The following is a 21,192-nucleotide window of genomic DNA, read 5'->3' on the forward strand; positions in this document are numbered from 1 at the left end:
GGGCCTTGAACTAACGGGCTCCGGCCCATTATAATTATTTTTGTATTGTTTTATTCAATATCTGACTCTTGGTGGTGATGAGTAGGTGGAAAATGTGTGTACTTATTTAATTTCTCTCCACTTTGAGTCTGTGACCCTAATTTCAGAGCTCTCTTCTCTTTGCGCAGTCAATTTGCTACAACTGAGAAAATGGCGGCTGCGACTTCATCCATCGCTCCATCTCTTTCATGCCCATCTCCTTCTTCTTCATCCAAAACCCTTAGGTCTTCGAAAGCCAGAACCTTGGCTCTTCCCAATATCGGTTTCCTCTCGTCTTCTTCCAAGTCTCTGAGGTCGCTTACTGCCACCGTCGCTGGAAATGGTATCGGTTCCGCCACTGGATCCTCCCTTTCCGCTCGTATGGTTTCGTCGTCGGCGGTCAAAGCCCCTGTTTCTCTCGATTTTGAGACATCTGTCTTCAAAAAGGAGAAAGTTTCTCTTGCTGGTTACGAAGAGGTTTATTTCATTTACCACCTTTGATTGAATTTGTGGTGATTCTATAATCATTTTCGTGGGGATAGATTTTGTTAGTTGTTGCTAATGTTTGGTTATTGCTGATGTTTGTTTTAGTACATTGTGAGAGGAGGAAGGGATTTGTTCAAGCATCTCCCAGATGCTTTCAAGGGGATTAAGCAGATAGGTGTTATTGGCTGGGGATCTCAGGTACTTTCTTTTTTTTGGTCTCTTTATTTGTGTCTCTGTTTTTCACCTAATTTGTAGCTACTGGTGCTTCTTGTTTGATTGCTTTTTGAATTGCTTACGTTGGATTTGTGGATATGGATTCTTGATTACGTCATGTTAAATGAATTTGGTTAGAAAAGGGAAATGAATACAGTGTTTTCATTTTTCATGCTTTTGAGTTTTGATGCATTTGAGTTGCATATTCTTTTTCTTTAGCAACAAGATTAATGAATAAGCTGCATATTCTTTTTCTTCAGCATCTCTTGTACAAAACTCGTTGTCTATGTGCAGGGACCTGCCCAAGCTCAGAATTTAAGGGATTCACTTGTGGAGGCAAAGTCTGACATTGTTGTCAAGGTATATCAACTGCTGAGTTGGCTTCATACTTTCATGTGTTTGCTTTATCTTTGCGTTCTGCTGTTACATGAAGGCTATGTTCTGACTTGGTTTTTTTTTAATACTATTACGCAGATTGGTCTCAGAAAAGGGTCTCGCTCATTTGAGGAGGCACGTGCTGCTGGTTTCACTGAAGAAACTGGTACTTTGGGTGATATATGGGAAACTATTTCTGGCAGCGATCTCGTATTGCTTTTGATCTCTGATGCTGCTCAAGTAAGTGCACTTTGTTACATATATTTCTCGTATTTGTTGAGGTATTGGTCCTTAGGTTTATACATCGATTTTAATGTATCCTGTTTTGCAGGCTGATAACTATGAGAAAATCTTCTCTCACATGAAGCCAAACAGCATTCTTGGTTTATCACACGGGTTTCTACTAGGGCATTTACAGTCCTCAGGACTTGATTTCCCAAAGAACATCAGTGTGGTCGCTGTATGCCCTAAGGGAATGGGTCCTTCTGTGAGGAGGCTTTATGTCCAAGGAAAAGAAATCAACGGTGCTGGAATCAATGCCAGTTTTGCAGTCCACCAGGTTTTCTATCTCTTTATCTCTACTGCAAAAGCTATATTTTGTTTTCAACGGTGCGAAAACTCTTATATCTCATGTGTTCATTTTTTCACCACTGTTTCTGTTATTCTGCTGGCAGGATGTTGACGGTAGAGCCGCCGATGTTGCATTGGGATGGTCAGTAGCACTTGGTTCTCCTTTTACTTTTGCTACTACTCTTGAACAAGAGTACAGGAGTGACATCTTTGGAGAAAGAGGTGAGTCGAGCAGCTTCTATTAGAACTGTCTTTCTATCGCTCAATCCCATACTTAAAACATATCTTCTTCTTTTTTGTTAAAAGGCATTTTGCTTGGTGCTGTTCACGGAATTGTGGAGTCTCTGTTTAGAAGGTATACCGAAAATGGGATGAGTGAAGACTTGGCTTACAAGAACACAGTAGAATGCATCACAGGAACAATTTCAAGGACTATCTCTACTCAGGTTTGTAGGAATATATCTGTAGAGACCGGACTAATCCCTTTATGACCAAATCGAAATTAAAATTTGAAACCTGTTTCTGATGAATTGTGAACATCAGGGAATGTTGGCTGTGTACAACTCCTTGTCTGAAGAAGGTAAAAAAGATTTTGAGACTGCATACAGCGCATCCTTCTATCCTTGTATGGAGATTCTCTATGAATGTTATGAGGATGTACAAAGTGGCAGCGAAATCCGAAGTGTTGTCTTAGCTGGTCGTCGCTTCTATGTAATGACGCTTCCGAATCTTCCTTTTGTTTCATTTACCCAAAATACAGTTTGTGCAGGAATTTTGATGGAATCTCTTACTTGTAACAGGAAAAAGAAGGCTTGCCAGCATTCCCAATGGGAAATATTGACCAGACAAGAATGTGGAAGGTGGGTGAAGGCGTCAGGAAGTCCAGACCTGCTGGTGACTTGGGTCCATTGTATCCCTTCACCGCTGGAGTTTATGTAGCACTTATGATGGCTCAGGTATGGCTATGTTTATATCTGGTGTGCCCTTCATTGTTTTGGATTTTTGGTTTATGCTATGTAGGGTCGGTTTCAATTTCTATTCAGATATTAGAAAATATATCTTTAATTTGAAGATTTTTCAAAGAATTTGATATTGCAATAGGTTTATAGTCTAATTGGATTGTTCTTACTTCCATATTGTTTCAAAGAAATTGTCATGTCAATCTGTTTTGGGTTCAATTATGAATTCTTTTTGTATGGTTTTAGTTCGAATTAACCACAGTGGACAACCCCATTATTAATATGTATCTGCCTGCTATCGATTTCCAGTGATTTATCAGAATCTAAATCTTGGTTTCTATGGGGTTTTGTGTAGATTGAGATCTTGAGAAAGAAAGGTCACTCTTATTCAGAAATCATCAATGAGAGTGTGATTGAATCAGTGGACTCTCTAAACCCATTTATGCACGCCAGGGGAGTGTCCTTCATGGTTGACAACTGCTCGACCACAGCAAGATTGGGGTCCAGGAAATGGGCTCCGCGGTTTGACTACATCTTGACCCAGCAAGCTCTTGTGGCTGTGGACAGTGGTGCAGCAATCAACAGAGACCTAATCAGTAACTTCTTCTCGGATCCAGTCCACGGTGCCATTGAGGTCTGTGCACAGCTCAGGCCTACCGTTGATATCTCTGTGCCTGCTGATGCAGACTTTGTTCGACCTGAGTTGCGTCAATCTAGCAACTGAGTGAAGAGTTGAAAGTTTGTCAGAGTCTCTTATTTGTAATCGGAGGTTTAAGTATGTCGAGAGTTTGTGATGTTTTTTAGGCGTGACTGTTTTGTTTGATGGATTCTGAATAATTATGTCTCTTTGCTTTGGTCTTAAAATCTACTCAAGTCAATAAAATAGTTTCGAACAAAACGTTCTTTTACTTTTTTCGTAACAACATTTTCAAACTTACAACTTAATTTTGTTTAGAATTGTGTTATGTCAATTTCAGTAGCTGAACTGGGATTAGAGAGTCCCTTGAGAGTTTAGGATTTAAGTAACCAGTATCAAGAGTTTAGGATTTGATGAAGTTTATATGTCTGCGTTAATCTTAATATTTAGAGAGTTTTAAAAACTCGAATTGTTTTAGGCTATAATTCTTCCAAGATTTCCAAGATACTGTAATGCTATTCTTTTTGGGTCAAAAATATTATGCTGCTATGTTGAATGATTGAACATAGAATAAAGAGATAAGTTTTTGCAAATGCCAGATAGATTTTTATAGATTGAATATATGTAGTCACTATCTCCAATTTCAGTTTTATATAATTATTATTACAAGGAAAAATAATTTGTGTGTGTGTTTTTTTTTTCTTTTCAAAATTAAAGATAAAGAAGAGAAAATTGGCAGAGCATAATGCTTTTGTCTCTCTTTTTACTGAGAAATGAAGAATCTAAATTATTAGAATCACATGTAATGACATGTCACATGTGCTCTCCCTCTCCCTCTGCACATTTTCATTATATGTCAAGTCTTTTTCCCTTTCCTTCTAAAATCAAAAAGATAGATATAAATCCACAATGCTTGAGAAAAAGGAAAAGAAAGATAGAAACATGAGAATCTGAATTAATAAATAGATAAAAATTCTGCAATCATATGATAGTGTGGCTCAAGAATTAGAGAAAGACAAGACCAACATGTGTAGCCAATCATACTGTATTGCTCTTTTCCCACATTTCATGTTCATTTTTCCTAAAAAAGAAAAGAAAACACTAAAAACAAACTTCTCTCTTTTAACTTCAAACTTGTCTTCAAGAATTCTTATTGTCAAATTGATAAGGATTCATGTTTTTTTAATTTAAACAAAATACAGCTCGAGTACAAACTGCTAACACTTTAATATATTCGAATTAGGTTTAATTTGATTCCGGTTATTGCTTAATTTCCATATATTGTAGGACAGTTGAATCTAAACAAAGAAAAAGAAGAAGAGATAGAAAGTATGAGAGAACAAGGTTTGGGGTTAAAGCTTAGAGTCTCAAACTATATCGTAATTTACTGGTTTTGTTATGTTGTTCGTACTACATAAGTCACGTGATGATTGAAAGTCGCCGAGTTAAGTTTAGTTTTAGTTGGTAATGAATTGAACTAACAAAAATTAGAAAATATTTTCGAATACATGAACTTTTAGAACAATCACTATGAAGAATGTTATCTTGACTGATATCTTGAAATGACGAAATTTTTGTCACTAACTTTGTGGAATCACTAAACTTAAATTTTCATCCATAAAGTTATCTAATGATAAACGTTGCAAGAACATAATCATTATGTCATTAAGCTAATCTAAAATATATAAAACACCTAGACCACTTACGAACATATGTCCCGTAATGGTTTGTGTTAGTATGTATGTTGTTGTGTCACCATCCAAATTTAAATTTAATAGATTGCAAGTTATGAAAACAAAACTGTCAAAAAAAGAAAAGAAAATTTTTTTATGAAAACAAAAACATAGACAATTTTATTTGTGCCCAGTTAATTGACATTTTTTTGTTCAACCAATTTATTAATCTTGAGATTGAAGCCATAAACTTTGATATACCATTCCGTTTTCCAAAGGATATACCATTCCGTAAATCTATATTATTAATTGGGAAGCATTGGATAATAAATAATCTTATAAAGGGTAAAAAATTACAAAAAATGCAATTAGTTTTTAGTGTTTTTAAATAACTTCATTAAGGGTACAATAGTAATCAAAAAATTAATATATTTAAATAAAAAATAGTTTGATTCTTTTAAATAATTATTAATTTACAAAAAAATAAACTGAGAGATATATGACGGGATATGTTTCCCGTTCTAAAATAGTTACGCCTAGCTAATATACATGAAATAACCAAACTCAAACCGAATCTATATCCTATTTAACACATGTAATCAAACTATTAGAAATGTTTTGATTAGTTTAGAAAATAAAAAAAGTAACATCATTTAACTTTTGCAACTAAATTATATCTCAGTTTTATCTTAAATATAATTTTGCACGTACGTGTAGGTCCGGATCTTAAAATATAACTATGCAATAATGCAACTGAATTTCGTTTATTACTCTAATTTTATATTATTTGTACTATTATAAAGTTCACTAACACAACAAAATATTTTATATTTTTAAAATCTATATAACAATTTCTATAAAAATATCTCTACACATACGTGTGAATCCAAATCTAATACACTAAAATATATATCATAAAAACAACGAAATAATTTATATTGAATTAAAATTTGTTAGAACTTTTTTAAAAATATGAAATCCCGCACGTACGTGCGGGTCATGATCTAGTTACTAATTAATTAGTTAGATTTAAACATGATAAGAAAATTATGCTAATAATGCAGTATCTCTTATTTCTCCACTAAACATATTAAGTAGTAAGTAACCCAAAATAATTTATCGTCTAGTATATTTAAAAAAAACCATGATTTTAATGATCAATTAGTTATTTTTATACTTTTTCTGTTTCACAAAAAGTGTCATTCTAGTATTTTCACACAAATTAAGAAAAGTAAACAAATTTATTTCTACCCTTTATTAATACACTAAATAATACCCTCTCTCTAATTAATACACTAAAATAGTGAGGTTAAAAAAGAGAAGTAGTCTTTAAAACTGCATTGAAAATGAAACGAGATTAAAACTTTAAAACGATATTTTTTGTGAAACGGAGGGAATAAGAAAAAAAAAAGACTTTAATGAGTAAATTAGTGGATTCCCACGACGGGCCTATACCCTTTCAATTTATTTACTTTAATTTCGTTATAAGACAAAATCTTGGTGTTTTGTTTTTTGTTAATTAAAAGACAAAATCTTGGTGTTTAGTGTGAAACCATCTTGATTTGACACCAATGCTTTGTAATTATTTCTGTGAATTCCAATTCAACCATGATTCCGATCAAGCCAAAGAGTATGCCTCATCATTATCAATTTATCATCACCATATACAAATAAACCTATAAATGTGAGTTCTTTTATCCAGAAAATATATTTAGAAGAAAACAAACGTCAGATGTACTCAAGTTGTCTTTCAGATTGTTTAATATATTTTTATGTTTGATAATCTCGAAATTCGTTTATTATTTACTTAACTATTTTCTATAGCCTAATTAAGTAATCTGTATAAAGGTGTTATAGCCCCTAGACATTATTGATCTTCATCTTATATTTTCCAATAGTACCACCAGATTTGAATCTAATTTTAACAACGTTGAAACATAATCTCTGATCTATATTATCAAAAAGTAACTTACTTATATATGTCCAATAAGTTTGCCTAACTCTTTTAAATTCTTTTATAGATATAAAAAAAAAAAAAAAAAAAAAAAAAAAAAAAAAAAAATTCAATATATACACTGGCATGTGAGATGTTAAATAAACAGCACATAAATCGTGCATACTATAAGAAAAGCTCTTCAACTTTTTCCTCTTTCATGATTATAAGAAACCAAAGAAAATAACCATTTTGAATAAACTCCTTAATTAATCTGTTAATTGATCATGATGGCGATGATCGATGTTGCAGATAAAGAAGATAATTCACAGCTTGTGAGCATATGCTCACATGCTCGAGCATATAGCCTCAGGTGGCAACCAATAAGGATCATTGCAATAATGTTGTTAGTTTGATTAATTGTTTTAATTGCTTATATAACTATAATTTGGGATTTATAAACATAAAACCAATACTCTACTTGCTATCTTTTAATTACGTTAACACCCACCACAACAATATGAATGCTACTAGTTATTGATTAGAGAAAAACTTATCGACCTTTATCTTCCGTCAACCATGACGTACATACTACTAAACCAATACAATTCAATTCAAACATCTTTGGAACAAATCTACAATATATGTATTTTGTTTTCGCATACTTGTAGTGTATACATCAAAAAGTAAATCTTCTGAGAATCAGATAATATAGTTAAATTCTGTCTAGCAGTCTCGATTAAACGTGCAACATTTATATTTATATAAAAAAAAATGCGAGTTGGACGGTAATGCGATCTACATATATTCTTGCTTAGTGTATTTTGCACTGACATCATTTGCTTATGAAACTAAATTATATGAACATTGGATACCCTTAATGACCATAAGGATCAAGCTTAGCCAAGCGTCGTTTATCGATAAATTTGAATTTTTAATCAAATTAATTAGAAAACCAGATGTTGACAAAACAAAAATAAGAAAAAAAAGATAGAAAACCAGATAATAGCCACCCATACGTGGTTTATTTGTCGTTGTATATAGTATTGGGAATCATTTTGTTTATATACTCAATTACTTACATATATCGTTAGTCTAAAACAGAATATACAATGTGATATGCTTAAATAAATAATTGCTAGAACTATATGTTTAATATTGATATTTTTAGGATCGCTGTAGTGTCTGACTAATTCTTTAAACAAAAAGATTTTCCAGTAATGAAAAATGTCTCCAACTCTACATTCGAATAAGTTATTAGATCGAAATATTAATAGGTTCTCCTTTTTTAAAAATGTATATGACCCAGTTATTGGTGTTGCATTTGTTCGATATATATATATGTGTGAATATTTTTGATAAATAAATATTAAATTGACAGATACTACAGAGTTTATGCTTAATAAATTATCATAGTCATTTGATGAATCTTCTAGTGACCAAAAGCATACACCTGTAAAAATCGATTTCCTACAACGATTACGGGAAACTTTGACTGCAACCATTTCTCATTCATCCATAGTGATCAATTTTTGTAGTCATATGTTATACTGTCACGCAAACACTAGCAGCTTTGGCGATGTGCATTAAAAGATAAATCATTAATGGCAATAATATTTAATAGATTTTTTTAGAAATAAAAACCATGTTTACTTTATAATTTTACTAGTGATTGAATTGATATATTTGTCTTGTAGTATATATTTAATTTTGGGAAAAATGTAATTTAAATTATTAGTTTACCATTTTCGTTGGTTTAAATCATGAACTTTACACCTGATGATTTAAATCTTTTATTTTATATTGATTTTTATTTTAATCATGAATTCTCATTGATAATGCCAATTGAGGCACATTACTAACTGGCTAAAAAGATCAGTAAAACGATGTCATCGCATAACTAGCACTTCGAAGTCATCACATAATTTTTCTTCTACACCAACATGGTTTCCATCTTCCTATTTATATGATTGCTTCGTTTAGCCAATTAACAATGTGCCACAATTGGTTTAGTCAACAAAAATTCGTGATTAAATTGAAAGTCAACATAAAATTAAAGATTTAAATCACATGGTCGCATAAAATTGAGGATTTAAATCATCAGGTCCAGAATTCATGCTTTAAATCAACGAAAATGATAAACTGATGATTTAAATGATATTTTTACCATCTAATTTTTGGGATGCAAAAAATTGAAAAAAACAGTAAATACAAACATTTTTTTTTTATGTTTAAAGTAAATGAAAAGAAGAAAATATATATTCATGTGACTTATCTTGGCTTCCTTAGAAATCTTTTTCTTCTAAAAGTTTTGATACATTTACATATTGTTTGGCGACGTTTTGTGTATTAGCTCCGGTGTTTAAAAAATCGCTAGGCGCTAGTCGGGCGGTGAGGGTGCGTCTAGCGCCTAGCAAAAAAATCAGGGATTATACCGGAATTAATCGGAGATTAGTTTTAGGACTATTTAATGTTTTAAAAACATATTAATCCATTATAATTAAGAAATTTATATAATATTGTTTTTAAAATTATATTAAACACATGAAAACAAGATTTTAATTTCAAATTTATGATTTTCATACAAATTACGAACATAAGTAGGACGTTTTGAATTTTAGATAAAAAAAAAAAGTAAAAAAAAAAAAAAAGGGCTAGGCGCCGTCTAGGCGGGCTAGGCGGTCTAGACGGACAAAAAATCGGATCTCCGATTTTTTTCACCGATTTGGACAAAATCACCGCGGTGCTCCTCCGATCAGCGCCTAAACGGCCGATTTTTAGAACAATGATTAGTTCCATAATGAATTTTTAATTTAATGAAAAATTTGGGCTAAACAATATAGCACACGTCACGTTCGAATCTTACAAATGTGGGTCCACGTTCGTCCAGCACAGTCAGCACCAATAATAATTAAGGCCATGCCCTTGAGAAATTAGGAGCACTAATTTTCTTACAAATATAAAATTAATTATGTATAAAGTATGTTCCCCAATCGGAGGAAAAGGAGATTTTCTCCCCTTTTTTTCTCTCCTTACTTCTTCTTTGTTTTATTTGAACCCAATTTCTGTTCTTTTATTTACTGAGAATGATCTCGACAATTATTTAATGATACCGTAATTACCAGCTAATTACTCTCATTCCATATTTGAAATGTTACTTACCATTTCCTCTTTGTCGTTTTTATGATTGGGTCAAATGTTGCGGCCACCACCAGTACTAGTATTATTTTAGTTATAACTTCTTCTAAAAAAATATGAGAGAAGAATGCTTCTTGAGAGTCTATGAATCAATTATTGCAACAAACAAATGTACCGTTGTACGTGTGACTATAAGATTGAACTACTTATTACTGTGATTGTGCTAACGTTTAAATATGCAAGCTGCTGTAATATGTATTATGTGATCATCATACATTTATAATATGCGATATGCAATTTAATTTGCATTTTTTTTTAATATCTACTTGGGTGTGAGCAGTGGCAGATTGGCAGAGCTAAAATCTTATTTTATGGGGATCAATTTTTTTTTTTAATAAAAAATATATTAAATATGATATTCTTTTATTAGTGTTTTCTGTAAACAATTAAATAATATTAAGTAAATATTTTTTGTTAAGATAAAGTATGAGTTTAAAATTTTATTGGAAGACCAAATTTCAAGTATTTGAACTATTTTTTGTTTCATGTTCTAACATTAATTTTGAATTGGGTTCAAAAATTGTTTTAGGTTGGGGTCATTTCAATTATTACTAATAATATATAATAAAGTTTTATAAAATTATGGGGGTCAACTGACCCCCTACCAAAGCATGGCCTCCGCACCTGTGTGTGAGTGTGACCTCTTTTTTTTGATGTATTTTTGGAGTGAATAATTCAATAATTGAGTTAAAATGTTCATTATTATTGTTGAGTGTGAAACAGTGAAAGGTGCTTCTCCGATCCGTCAATGATTATTTTTTTTAGTCGGGGACCAAATTATATTTTCTATTTCTTATGATTTATGTACTTGATATTTCTAATTTATATACTTACTATATTAGGTCAAAAAAGCCGGTTCGGTTGATCCGATATTTGGAGCGACTCATGTCACGGACCGTCCGGTATGAAGAAATTGTCTATCGCCCATATCGTCGGTTCGGCGGGAGATTGGGGACCGCTTTCATAATGTTTATTCCGTCCGGTTCCGTTAAAATGTTTATTCGGCGTGCTTAGCTGGCAACTGTAGTGAAACAGCTGGCACGGTCACTCTCGCACGTGGCCAGCGTCGTCCTATATTTACTATTTTACCCCTATTTAGCGTTTCTAACTATTTCTGTTTCCTTCGTTCTACTACACTCCATCTCTTATTTTAGTTAAGCTATAGCAGCCATAGAGTATATATTTTTTTTTGGCCTGAATGATTCAATGTATTGATAATTTAGAAAGATCAATATTACAGTGTAACCCAAAAAAGAGGGGATCTAAGACAATCACCTACACAGAAGAGAATACAAAAGGTACTACAATCAAGTAGTATACATTTTTTCACAAAAAAGTCCATGTAACCAAAAAGGGTAGCCGGAAGCTACGTATGATTGTCGTCGATCCTCTCTTGTCACACTCTGAGCGATAAGGAAAGCACCTTTGTTAGCGCATCTTTCCTCACACAGAATTCTCCACATAGGAATATGACTAAGAGCCAATAACACGGACTCGGTCTGAGACTTAAAAGAGGGCCAAGCTGATGGTCTCAAGACTGTCTCCATAGAGTATATATATAAATGGTAAATATATCAGAACACTGATTAAAGTTTAATACTAGTAAATGAATATTTGTCTTATTAATCCAAGAAAGAAATTAGCAGGCTTTTCGAGTGACGTCTTTAAAAATATTGCCAGCTATGCATCATCAGTAAATGAGCCTTCACTTCTCTTTTGCTTTTGAATTTTCCCTATTTTTCTGCTTTTGTTTTCTGTTCTTTTGCTCTCTTCTTATACGAATTTTATGCTGTCCTTATTTTTCTTTCATTTTCGTGTGAATTTACAAAATAATTAGTATATTTTTATGATCGTTTCAAAGCTCAAAATTCAAAATCCTAATTCATTTTTTGTAAACTTTGATAAAACACATATGGCCTACCTAATAGACGCTTTTACCCTCAATTTTGCTGACTCTGACTCTGACTCTGATACGAGAGTTCAAAACCCGGAGGTGGCTTTTTCATTTCATGCTGCATTCTCATTACACATTACAACAGTATTATTACAATTTACAAACTAGTATTATAATTTGGTACGAATCACTGTTATAAACATAGGAAATGTGACATATTAATTTCTTTCTCCATGAATTACGTAGCTTGATTAGTTGCCCAACATTCTGCTGTAAGAAAAAAGAAATCTCGATGCTTTCACAGAAATTATCCGTATGTAATATATTACATCGCAATATTATGTAGTTTTCATTACTAACATTTAGATAAAACAAATTCAAATCATCTTTTATCTTCTTTAACGAATACACAATGGTTGAACCTAAATACATGCTTGCATGTAAGATATGCGTAATATATCCACTGACTTTTATTTTTCTGACTGTCCTTCATAAACATGTAAGATATCGTACTTACAACCCCAAAAACATCCAAAGATCAACAAAGTACAAATTTCATTTTATTTTGACTTTTACGTTTATTTTTTTTTTATGTTGTGTGGTCGGCAAATACAAGTTTCATCTAGATTCTGTTCAAACATAAATAAACTTGAAAGTCAACCATACATACAGACACAGTCTCTATAGTACATAATAATATCTACAAGGATTAAATTTTTTAAAAAATGGCATAAAATCACCGTATATTTAGCGATAAGCAGCCGTGAAAGACACGGAAGGATATGAGAGGCTCGTGATGAACAGAAGCATAAGAAGAAGATCAATGTCTTAATCTGACAATATTTTATAAAAACACACAGAATTAGTCGTTTTAAGTTAATTACTAATAAAGTTTTTTAGCGGTAATCTAAAATAATTTTGATTTTACCATCTTCGTTCTCATTCTTCTGCTCCCTTTTATATATCACAAACATCTCTCTTCTCAATCTTCTTCACTAACTCTTCTTCTTCATTCTCTGTGATTCTTCTGAGAGGCGATTAATATTTTGGTATTGAAGAAGATGTCACATTATAGAAGACATTCGCTAGAACCTTCCATTACCACTAAATTCCGTGATTCTTTGAATTTCCAACGAGACGATGACGTCATCGACAAACCCGATTTTCGAGAACTCGATTTTGCTTCTCCCATTTCTCCGTTGAGGCCACGTGGCTCCTCCTCCGCCGCTGCGACTCCTGCCCCTAGTGGCAGCAGTTCAAGCTCCTCTGGTTCTGCTTCCGGCAAACAGGCAGTCACTTCTCAGTTTGCTAGACGGAGTCACTCCGGCGAGTTTTCTGGTTTAAGCGAGACCAGTCCGGTTAAACCCGGATCCAGAAACGTTAACCGGAGTCTGAAACCGGGTCACAGAAGATCCGCTTCTGCTGGAACGCCGTTGATTTATTCCGGTTTGGGGTTCTCTCCGGTGAACAATAACAGTTCTCGCGGCGGAGGAAGCGGGGCTACCTCGCCGAATCCCGGCGTTTTACCTACCGGAAACATTTGTCCGTCGGGGAGGATTATGAAAACCGGAATGGCTACACGAGCCTCTGTTAGACCGGAGACTCTATGCACAGGCACGGCAAACTACGGCCACGGAAACATCATCCGCAGCGGCGGAAAGGTGAGTCACGCGACGAAAGCGGCGGCGGAAATGGGAGACTCAGAGGAGGCGAAGAAGGCAGGTAACGAAATGTATAGGAAAGGGAATTACGCTGAGGCATTGGCTCTTTACGACAGAGCAATCTCATTGTCACCGGAGAATCCAGCTTACAGAAGCAATCGCGCGGCGGCGTTGGCTGCGTCAGGGAGGTTAGAAGAAGCTGTTAAAGAATGCCTTGAAGCTGTGAGATTCGATCCTTCTTACGCTAGAGCTCACCAGAGACTCGCTTCTCTCTATCTCAGGTATAAAAATCTCTACTTTAAAGTTTAAACCCAATTTGTATTATTCAAAAAGGTTTAATCTTTGATTGGTTTGGTTTTAGATTGGGAGAAGCTGAGAATGCGAGACGTCATCTTTTTTTTTCCGGGCAATGTCCCGATCAAGCCGATTTGCGGAGGTTGCAGACGCTTGAGAAACATCTCAGGCTGTGTACAGAAGCTCGAAAGATCGGTGATTGGAGAACGGTAATTAGCGAAATCGATGCAGCCATTGCAAATGGAGCTGATTCTTCTCCTCAGGTTAGAGATCAAAATGTGGCATTGCCTCTTTTGTGTTTGAATTATCAGTGAAAAGACTTGATCTTTTAAAACAATGAGGTTTGATCTTGTGCAGCTTGTAGCTTGTAAAGCAGAAGCCTTTTTGCGGCTTCATCAGATAAAGGATTCAGATTTGTGTCTGTCTAATATTCCGAGGATGGATCATCATCATACTCAATCACCTGCGAAACTGTTTGGTATGACATGTGATGCTTATGTGCTCTGTGTTCAAGCTCAAGTTGATATGGCGTTAGGAAGGTGAGCTTCGAAATGCTTAAACTTAGAAAGGTGTTTTGATTCTTTATTACTAGTGTTGTTTGGTTCTTGGGTGAGTGAGTAGAGATGATAGGTTTGTTGCAGATTTGAGAGTGCGGTTGTGAAGGCGGAGAGAGCCATGACGATTGATCATAGCAATAATCCCGAGGTAGTATCGGTCTTAAACAATGTGAAGAATTTGGCAAAAGCTCGTACCCGTGGAAACGAGCTCTTTAGTTCAAGGAGATACTCGGAGGCGAGTGTGGCTTATGGGGATGGACTCAAGTTCGATGCTTTCAACTCGGTTTTGTATTGTAATAGAGCGGCATGTTGGTTTAAACTCGGTATGTGGGAGAAATCTGTTGATGATTGTAATCAAGCTCTAAGAATCCAGCCTAGTTACACCAAAGCTCTTCTCCGAAGAGCTGCTTCATATGGAAAGGTTAGATTAAAGACACTGAATTGGTTTCGAACGGTGTTTCTAAGTATTTGAATTGACAAAGTTGCTTTTGTTAAATGCAGCTTGGCCGATGGGAGGATGCGGTTAGAGATTATGAAGTATTGAGAAAGGAACTTCCAGGAGACAGCGAGGTTGCCGAGTCTTTACAGAGAGCAAGGACTGCTCTATCGAACAAATCTGAAGAACTTAAATACCTGGGATTCAATAATGAAGTTGAAGAAGTTTCGACTATAGATAAGTTTAAGACCGCAACATCACTACCCGGTACAAACGAATGAACTCACTTTGCAAATTTAACTTTCAAGATTCCTCTCTTTGCTAACAAAAAATGGAAACTTTTCTTCAGGAATCTCTGTGTTTCATTTCAAATCATCATCAAACCGACAAAGCGAAGCAATATCTCCATTTGTCAACACCTTATGCTTACGGTATCCATTAGTACATTTCTTCAAGGCAAGACACTTGTTCTTATGCTCAATCTAGTAAATTCCATTGCATTCGTGGTAGCATTTAGCGCAAAATGGTTATCGTTTTTGGTCTAACGCGGTAACCGGGTCTGTCTATAGGTGGACGTGGAGGAGAGCTTGGCATTGGCAAAAGCAGAGAGCATCAAGAAAGTCCCAACCTTTAAGATCTTTAAGAAGGGAGAGAAAGTGAAGGAAATGGTGTGTCCTAGTCATCAGTTACTAGAGGACTCGGTCACGCATTTCCTCTTATAACATATCTCTCTTCTCATTCTTTTTTTCTTTCAAATCTTTAGTCTTCACGAACGTAAATTGATTCAAAGAGCCATTTGTTAATTGAAATTTTCATTCTTTTTTTTTTGTTTCACTGTATTATCATATTGAAACCTGCTCCGATTGTATCAATCTGAGGAAAATGCATGCTTCTCATTCATGCAAAAATGCCCCAATTCAATGGTTCATTTGATTTTTTACTTACAAGTTACAAGTGGGTCTGGTGGGCTTGGTTAGTTGTAATAACATTTTTTTTTTTTTTTTAATTTTTTTTATGCTTTCAGTAACTTTAGTAAATGAACCTTCGGCGGCTACTTTTCCCTTGAGGTCATGAGCTTGTTCCCTTTGCGGCCTCAGCCTTCTCTGCTCAGTGTCCATCTTCATGAACCGCCAAACCCTGTCACTTTAACCAATAAATATTTCAATCATTTGAAGAGCCCTTTGTTAGAATCATGGACAGGCAGAACAGCTTCAGGGAACCAGCCTAACTCTTTCTCTCTCTCACATCTAAGCTTCAAACAAAATACCGAGAGAATTTCAAACATTCTCACATATTTTAGATGTTTGACGATCCTAAAAACTATCCTCCTCTTTGAAACTTTTGTTGGGATCTACCAATATCGAATTCAAGAATTTGAAAAGATTTTTTTGTAGAAACTGACCTATGAGGCTATGACATAAGCTGAATTTTGTTCCATCTAAGTGATTACCATTGATATAACACGGATTTTACCGGTTTTTAACCGTGATTTACGTGTGATCTTTGAGTTCATTCTTAAACATATTAGTCACTAATAACCTATATTTATTTACTCCTTTCATAGCTGCTTGTATATTTTTCTTCTTCTTAATCTTATGCTTAGCTTTCAAAAAAATGTCCATTGACAAATAAACTATAGTTTCATAGACCTCATTTGAGGCACCAATATATAACGAACACAAACTATGACAAGTCTCTTATGATGAGAGCAAAAAAGCTAAAACACTCGAAAGAATCAGACAGAAGGTGAACAATTAATGTGCTTTAGAGACATGAGATTCTCAACAGAAGGTGAATAAGTTGTCATGTGTTTTAGAGACATGAGATTTTCAATGTGATCCGGAATACTTCCAAGAAATACCCAATCGTCGTCACGACATCCATTACGGAGCCAAAAATCATCATCATCTTCAAATTTTTCAATCTTGATCCTCCTGTTACCTTTTCTCTTTGGATCATAATAGGACACATAAATCTCTTTATCTTGCCATGATACCGATACATAAACAAATTCACCATCTTCTGTCAAGTAATCAACTTCCACAATAGGATATTCCAGAGACATTGGTATATGAAAGTCTTGGCACGACCATTCTTGTTTTTCAGCATCTTCAAGAATCCATAATTTGTAAAACGATGATTCTAAGATAAGCCATGCTAATTTCCCCTTGTAGCTCACTAGTGAAGGATTAGGCTCCACGTCTTCGTACCGCATACAATTGTGTGTTTGGATTAATTTGAACTTTTGACTCCTCACATCAAAACTCATGATTTCTTTTCGAACTCCAGTGTTAACAATAATAAATAAAACTCCACTGATGCATATCCCTTTACATGATAAAAAACGCTTAGGAATTTCTTTGATCTGTCTCCATGATTCTCGAGGTCCCAATGTAAGAACATAAGAATCATCAGTGCTGCCGTATGACATGCTCAGTAGTTTATACGTATTTCCAAAAGGATCGTATCTTAAATAGCTTTTTGAAAATACTTGTACACCAAATATGAGTTTACCTGGTTTGTGAATGGTAACATATTGTCTAATGCTAGGATTCCAAACTACAACATAATAAAAATAATGGAAAGATATCAAATCATGCACGGATCCGGACTGTTACATTGATATCTTTTGTCTTCTCTTCTCTTCTTTCCATGCCTCCTTAGTTTTACTATACTTTACGTACGGGTAGCTCTGTCGTTTAACAATCTTATATATTAGTAATCCTACAAACAAAAAAGAGAGGACATGATAAATATATATGACTTTAACAATATAAAATCATTAAACAGTTTTAACTTTTTTTTTTAAGTATTACATTTGTAAAAGTATAAAATTTTTTATATATTATTTTTTGTATTTTTATGGATATTTTTGCTATTTTGTATGTATTTCTATACATTTAGATGTTTTAAAGGAAAACTATTCGTTAGTAGGAAAAAGAGGAAATTTATTATTGGTGAATCTAGTGAATTTTGAATTATATTATGAGCTGGTAATTGTTAAGATCATACAATGACCACATGTTGACAAAAAAATACATAATGAATACATATCATTTACTTTGATATCAGTATATGACCTTTACCCTACATTGAATACATTCAAATTTTGTTATAAAACTCTTTAAGTTTCATTTTTGAAAAAAGAAAACATATCATATAGTCATATACTAGCTAAAGAGAATCTTTATTTATTTTGAGATTTGTGATAGAAAAATAATGAATTACTATGATATAGCCGGCGGTACACCCCTGAAGAAAAATGTTTTTATTTGCCCCTAATTAAATCAAAACACAAAGTAAGAAATACCAAACAATAATAACCAAGAAATTTTGCTGAAAACTATTTCTTCTACTGTTTCATTGTTTAGATATACCAATATAAAGTCACCAATTTTCTTTCTCTTCAATCATGGGTTGGAATCGGAATCTTCTAAAAGAGTAAAAAATTTACAAAATAAAGACAAACTCATTTTTCTTTGTTACCATATCTTCTATTGGTTGGTGGAAGAACGCTTAGATGTTGACTTCTCCCATCTTCATCAATGGCTACAATCACAAACTCATGATGCTGCAAAACAAAAACAACGACTTAAGCCCAACAACTCAAAACATGACTTTTGGATTTACATAGTCTAAGTTTTGATCGACGAGAGAGTTTTGAACAAAAAAATAAAAAGGAAGGAGGCTTACCCATTAGAAGTAACTAGGAAAGTCTATCATCCCATAATCAAGAGCTGCATACACAGAAAAATTTCACTTATTATTCATACATGAACGGCTGCTGATTATTAGTTCTAGTGGTCAGACATGTGATGCAAAGAGGAATTCATCAAATTAGCAGGTGATGGTTAGACTAACAAGTAGAGAAAAATGGACCAAGCAAAAACGAAAGAAACAACGGTATTTTGTATAATGCCATAGCCAAGTTGCAGGAAAGATTTGATGCATCCAAAAAAATCAAATTTTGTCTTTTGAGACATGCCAATAACTAATGGTTGCAAATCTCGTCATGCTGGTTTGTTTTCTCAGTTCATTCTTCAGCGGTATCTCAAGCATTGTCTCTCTAAACCAAAACTAATTCTTCAACATATCATGCACTATCTTTTCAAACATCGATACCCAGTATTTCCTAACTTTCGAAGCAGTTAGCATGCAAACTCACAATCTTCTTCTCAATCAACTAACCAACAAAAGGCTACTCTTGATAGTAGAGTTTGAACAAACTTATTGGGCATCACACTCAAATAGAAAAGGAATAGAGGAAGCTATCATCGTGCCACTTCACAAAGCACACTCATGCTTAACAACAAAAAGAAGCAGATTCAACTTTCTAGCTCTGAACTGCTTCCCAACTAATGCTCACATCAGTCATTGTAAAAAAATTTCCAGCCTCAAGCTATAATTGCAAGAAACAGAAGTAACAAAGCAACAACATCTAGGAGAGAAAAGTAACCAGAACCTCTTACTTACCATGAATACCAATACTTGCTACTAATTAGTTTTATTTTTCTTCAGATTCATCATCTATGTGCGAAATTAATTTGCTTTTGTACCAACATCATTTCCTTTACTTTTGCAGATCCTACCCAAGCTACTAAATTTTCATAACCCTCTGAACACATAAATGAAATCAAGTAGATCATTTTCTGCAAGAAGCAAAAGCATTGGACTTTGAATTCTTTTCAAATCTTTCACAGATGGGTTTATTATACTTAAAGCCGTCGTTGGCACAGAGAATACACAAGTAAAGGTAAACTCTTTTTCTACTCTTACTCTATATAGTCACTGTTACACAGCTAAACAATGGAGAAAGACACAGATTACGAAATTCGGCGAGAAAAGGGATTCAGGTCTCACCGGCGGAGGCGGAGGACGTCGGTCCTTTGGATCCAGAAGTACGCCGGAGCTTATGAAGACGTACCTGCATCTCAGTGAAGAGTTGCATCCTATGACATTCCAATTCCTTAGCGAATCGCATTCTCTGCTTCTCCAATTCAACCATTTCCTTCCTCTTCCTCTCCTCGACTCTCTCGTATATCTGTCCAAGCCTCTCAATTGCGTCGGCAACTTCCTTGTAACCTTGCTTCTTCTCAGTTTCCCTCTCCCGCTTCTTCTTACTTCCGCTTCGTCCGCTCGATCTAGACCTTGAACCTTCCGAATCATCCTCAGACGCCGGGCACGCCGCCGCCGCTGCGGCTGCCGCGAATGCGTTTAGATTTCCGCGGAATCCGAGTAAATCGTCACCGACGTGAGGTATAATCGCCGGCGACGTCGCCGGACGTCTGGGGATCGCCGATCGTGGAGCGACCGGAACTGGAATAATCGCCATCGGAAGCGATAGCCTCTGGCTCGGGATGTTATCAGTTGAATCAGGATTACTAGACGTCGGAAAGCTTTCCCGGAGAAGGTCATCGAGAGCGGAGAAGAAAGGCCAAGGGCTGATGTAGGCACCGGGATTGGATTCGGAAACCCTAGCCTTCTCCACTTTGAACTTCTTCTTCAAAGTATCGATCCGGTTTTTACACTGAACGTCGGTGCGATACGGCTGCGATTTGGCGGCGGAAACGTTTCGGCCGGTGTTGTAGTGACGGTCGTTAACGGCGTTAGCCACCTCTTGCCAGTGTTTCTGACGGAGATTACCACGGCTAAGCTCGACGTAGCGATTACCCCAGGCTTGGATTAGCGTGAAGGTCGCTTCCTCGCTCCAGCAATCTTCACGAGAAAGCGTCGACGGCGAAGGACGAGAAGATCCCGGCGAAAAGGAATCGTTGACGGCGTCCATCATACGGTGAACGACGGCGAGTTAGATCGGAGAAGATGAACGGTGAGGATGAGATAAACGGAGGTGGACAGTCACGGTGACGGTGACGGTAACGGAATTGACGACGAACGAAGTTCTTTTAAAAAAACAAACCAGCGTTTTTGCTTTGTGTGCATGTACTAAACCGTGAGCAGATTCATTTATATATATCGTTAATTTCGTTTTATTAAGAGCTAAAATATTTTAATTTTTATTTTAAATTTTTTTTACTTTTTACGAGATAAGAAGATACTTATATTTTTCTGTTTGACAAACGCTTTAAAAATTCAATTTAATATTTTATGGAAAAACATGTGAAATTTTATAGTCTAGTCTTTTTTTTTTTCTTCATATAGTCTAGTCTAAAATTCATTAGTTATACGTGTAGTAATTCTAAACAAATTTCATTATGTTTTAATTTCTCTTTTTATCTCACTGTATCGAAACGCTTGTTTATAAGATGGTTTTCAAGGTTAGTCAATTTT

General features: G+C 34.8%; 3 protein-coding genes across 5 annotated transcripts; 2 read left to right on the forward strand and 1 right to left on the reverse strand.

The window, feature by feature from the left end:
* Positions 1 to 62: 62 nt before the first annotated feature.
* On the forward strand, positions 63 to 3,519 carry LOC9314298 (ketol-acid reductoisomerase, chloroplastic). The gene is made up of 10 exons (XM_021024841.1): positions 63 to 495; positions 610 to 702; positions 1,012 to 1,077; positions 1,192 to 1,332; positions 1,424 to 1,651; positions 1,767 to 1,884; positions 1,969 to 2,108; positions 2,206 to 2,373; positions 2,463 to 2,618; positions 2,977 to 3,519. The coding sequence occupies exons 1-10, from the start codon at positions 190 to 192 to the stop codon at positions 3,343 to 3,345; spliced, it is 1,785 nt and encodes a 594-aa protein (XP_020880500.1). The 5' UTR covers positions 63 to 189; the 3' UTR covers positions 3,346 to 3,519.
* A 9,181-nt stretch (positions 3,520 to 12,700) lies between these two features.
* Positions 12,701 to 15,846, forward strand: LOC9312539 (TPR repeat-containing thioredoxin TTL4). Its single transcript, XM_021024834.1, has 7 exons — positions 12,701 to 13,898; positions 13,979 to 14,174; positions 14,269 to 14,450; positions 14,553 to 14,889; positions 14,970 to 15,171; positions 15,254 to 15,360; positions 15,474 to 15,846. Exons 1-7 carry the CDS (start codon positions 13,018 to 13,020, stop codon positions 15,624 to 15,626), a joined length of 2,058 nt encoding a protein of 685 aa, XP_020880493.1. The 5' UTR covers positions 12,701 to 13,017; the 3' UTR covers positions 15,627 to 15,846.
* A 1,506-nt stretch (positions 15,847 to 17,352) lies between these two features.
* On the reverse strand, positions 17,353 to 20,865 carry LOC9312540 (trihelix transcription factor ASIL2). Of its 3 annotated transcripts, none has more exons than XR_002331793.1 (4): positions 19,765 to 20,865; positions 18,598 to 18,641; positions 18,391 to 18,475; positions 17,353 to 17,596 (listed from the first exon to the last, which is right to left on the reverse strand). XR_002331793.1 is itself a non-coding variant. In XM_021024921.1 (3 exons), exons 1-2 carry the CDS (start codon positions 20,690 to 20,692, stop codon positions 18,601 to 18,603), a joined length of 969 nt encoding a protein of 322 aa, XP_020880580.1. In that variant the 5' UTR covers positions 20,693 to 20,865; the 3' UTR covers positions 18,222 to 18,475; positions 18,598 to 18,600. The 3 variants fall into 3 exon arrangements, 1 of the variants encoding a protein (XP_020880580.1); XR_002331792.1 differs by having other exon boundaries at positions 17,353 to 17,628; XM_021024921.1 differs by lacking the exon at positions 17,353 to 17,596 and having other exon boundaries at positions 18,222 to 18,475.
* Between the last annotated feature and the right edge of the window lie 327 nt (positions 20,866 to 21,192).

This window comes from Arabidopsis lyrata (genome assembly GCF_000004255.2).
Source record: "Arabidopsis lyrata subsp. lyrata unplaced genomic scaffold ARALYscaffold_5, whole genome shotgun sequence".
Taxonomy (NCBI): Eukaryota; Viridiplantae; Streptophyta; class Magnoliopsida; order Brassicales; family Brassicaceae; genus Arabidopsis; species Arabidopsis lyrata.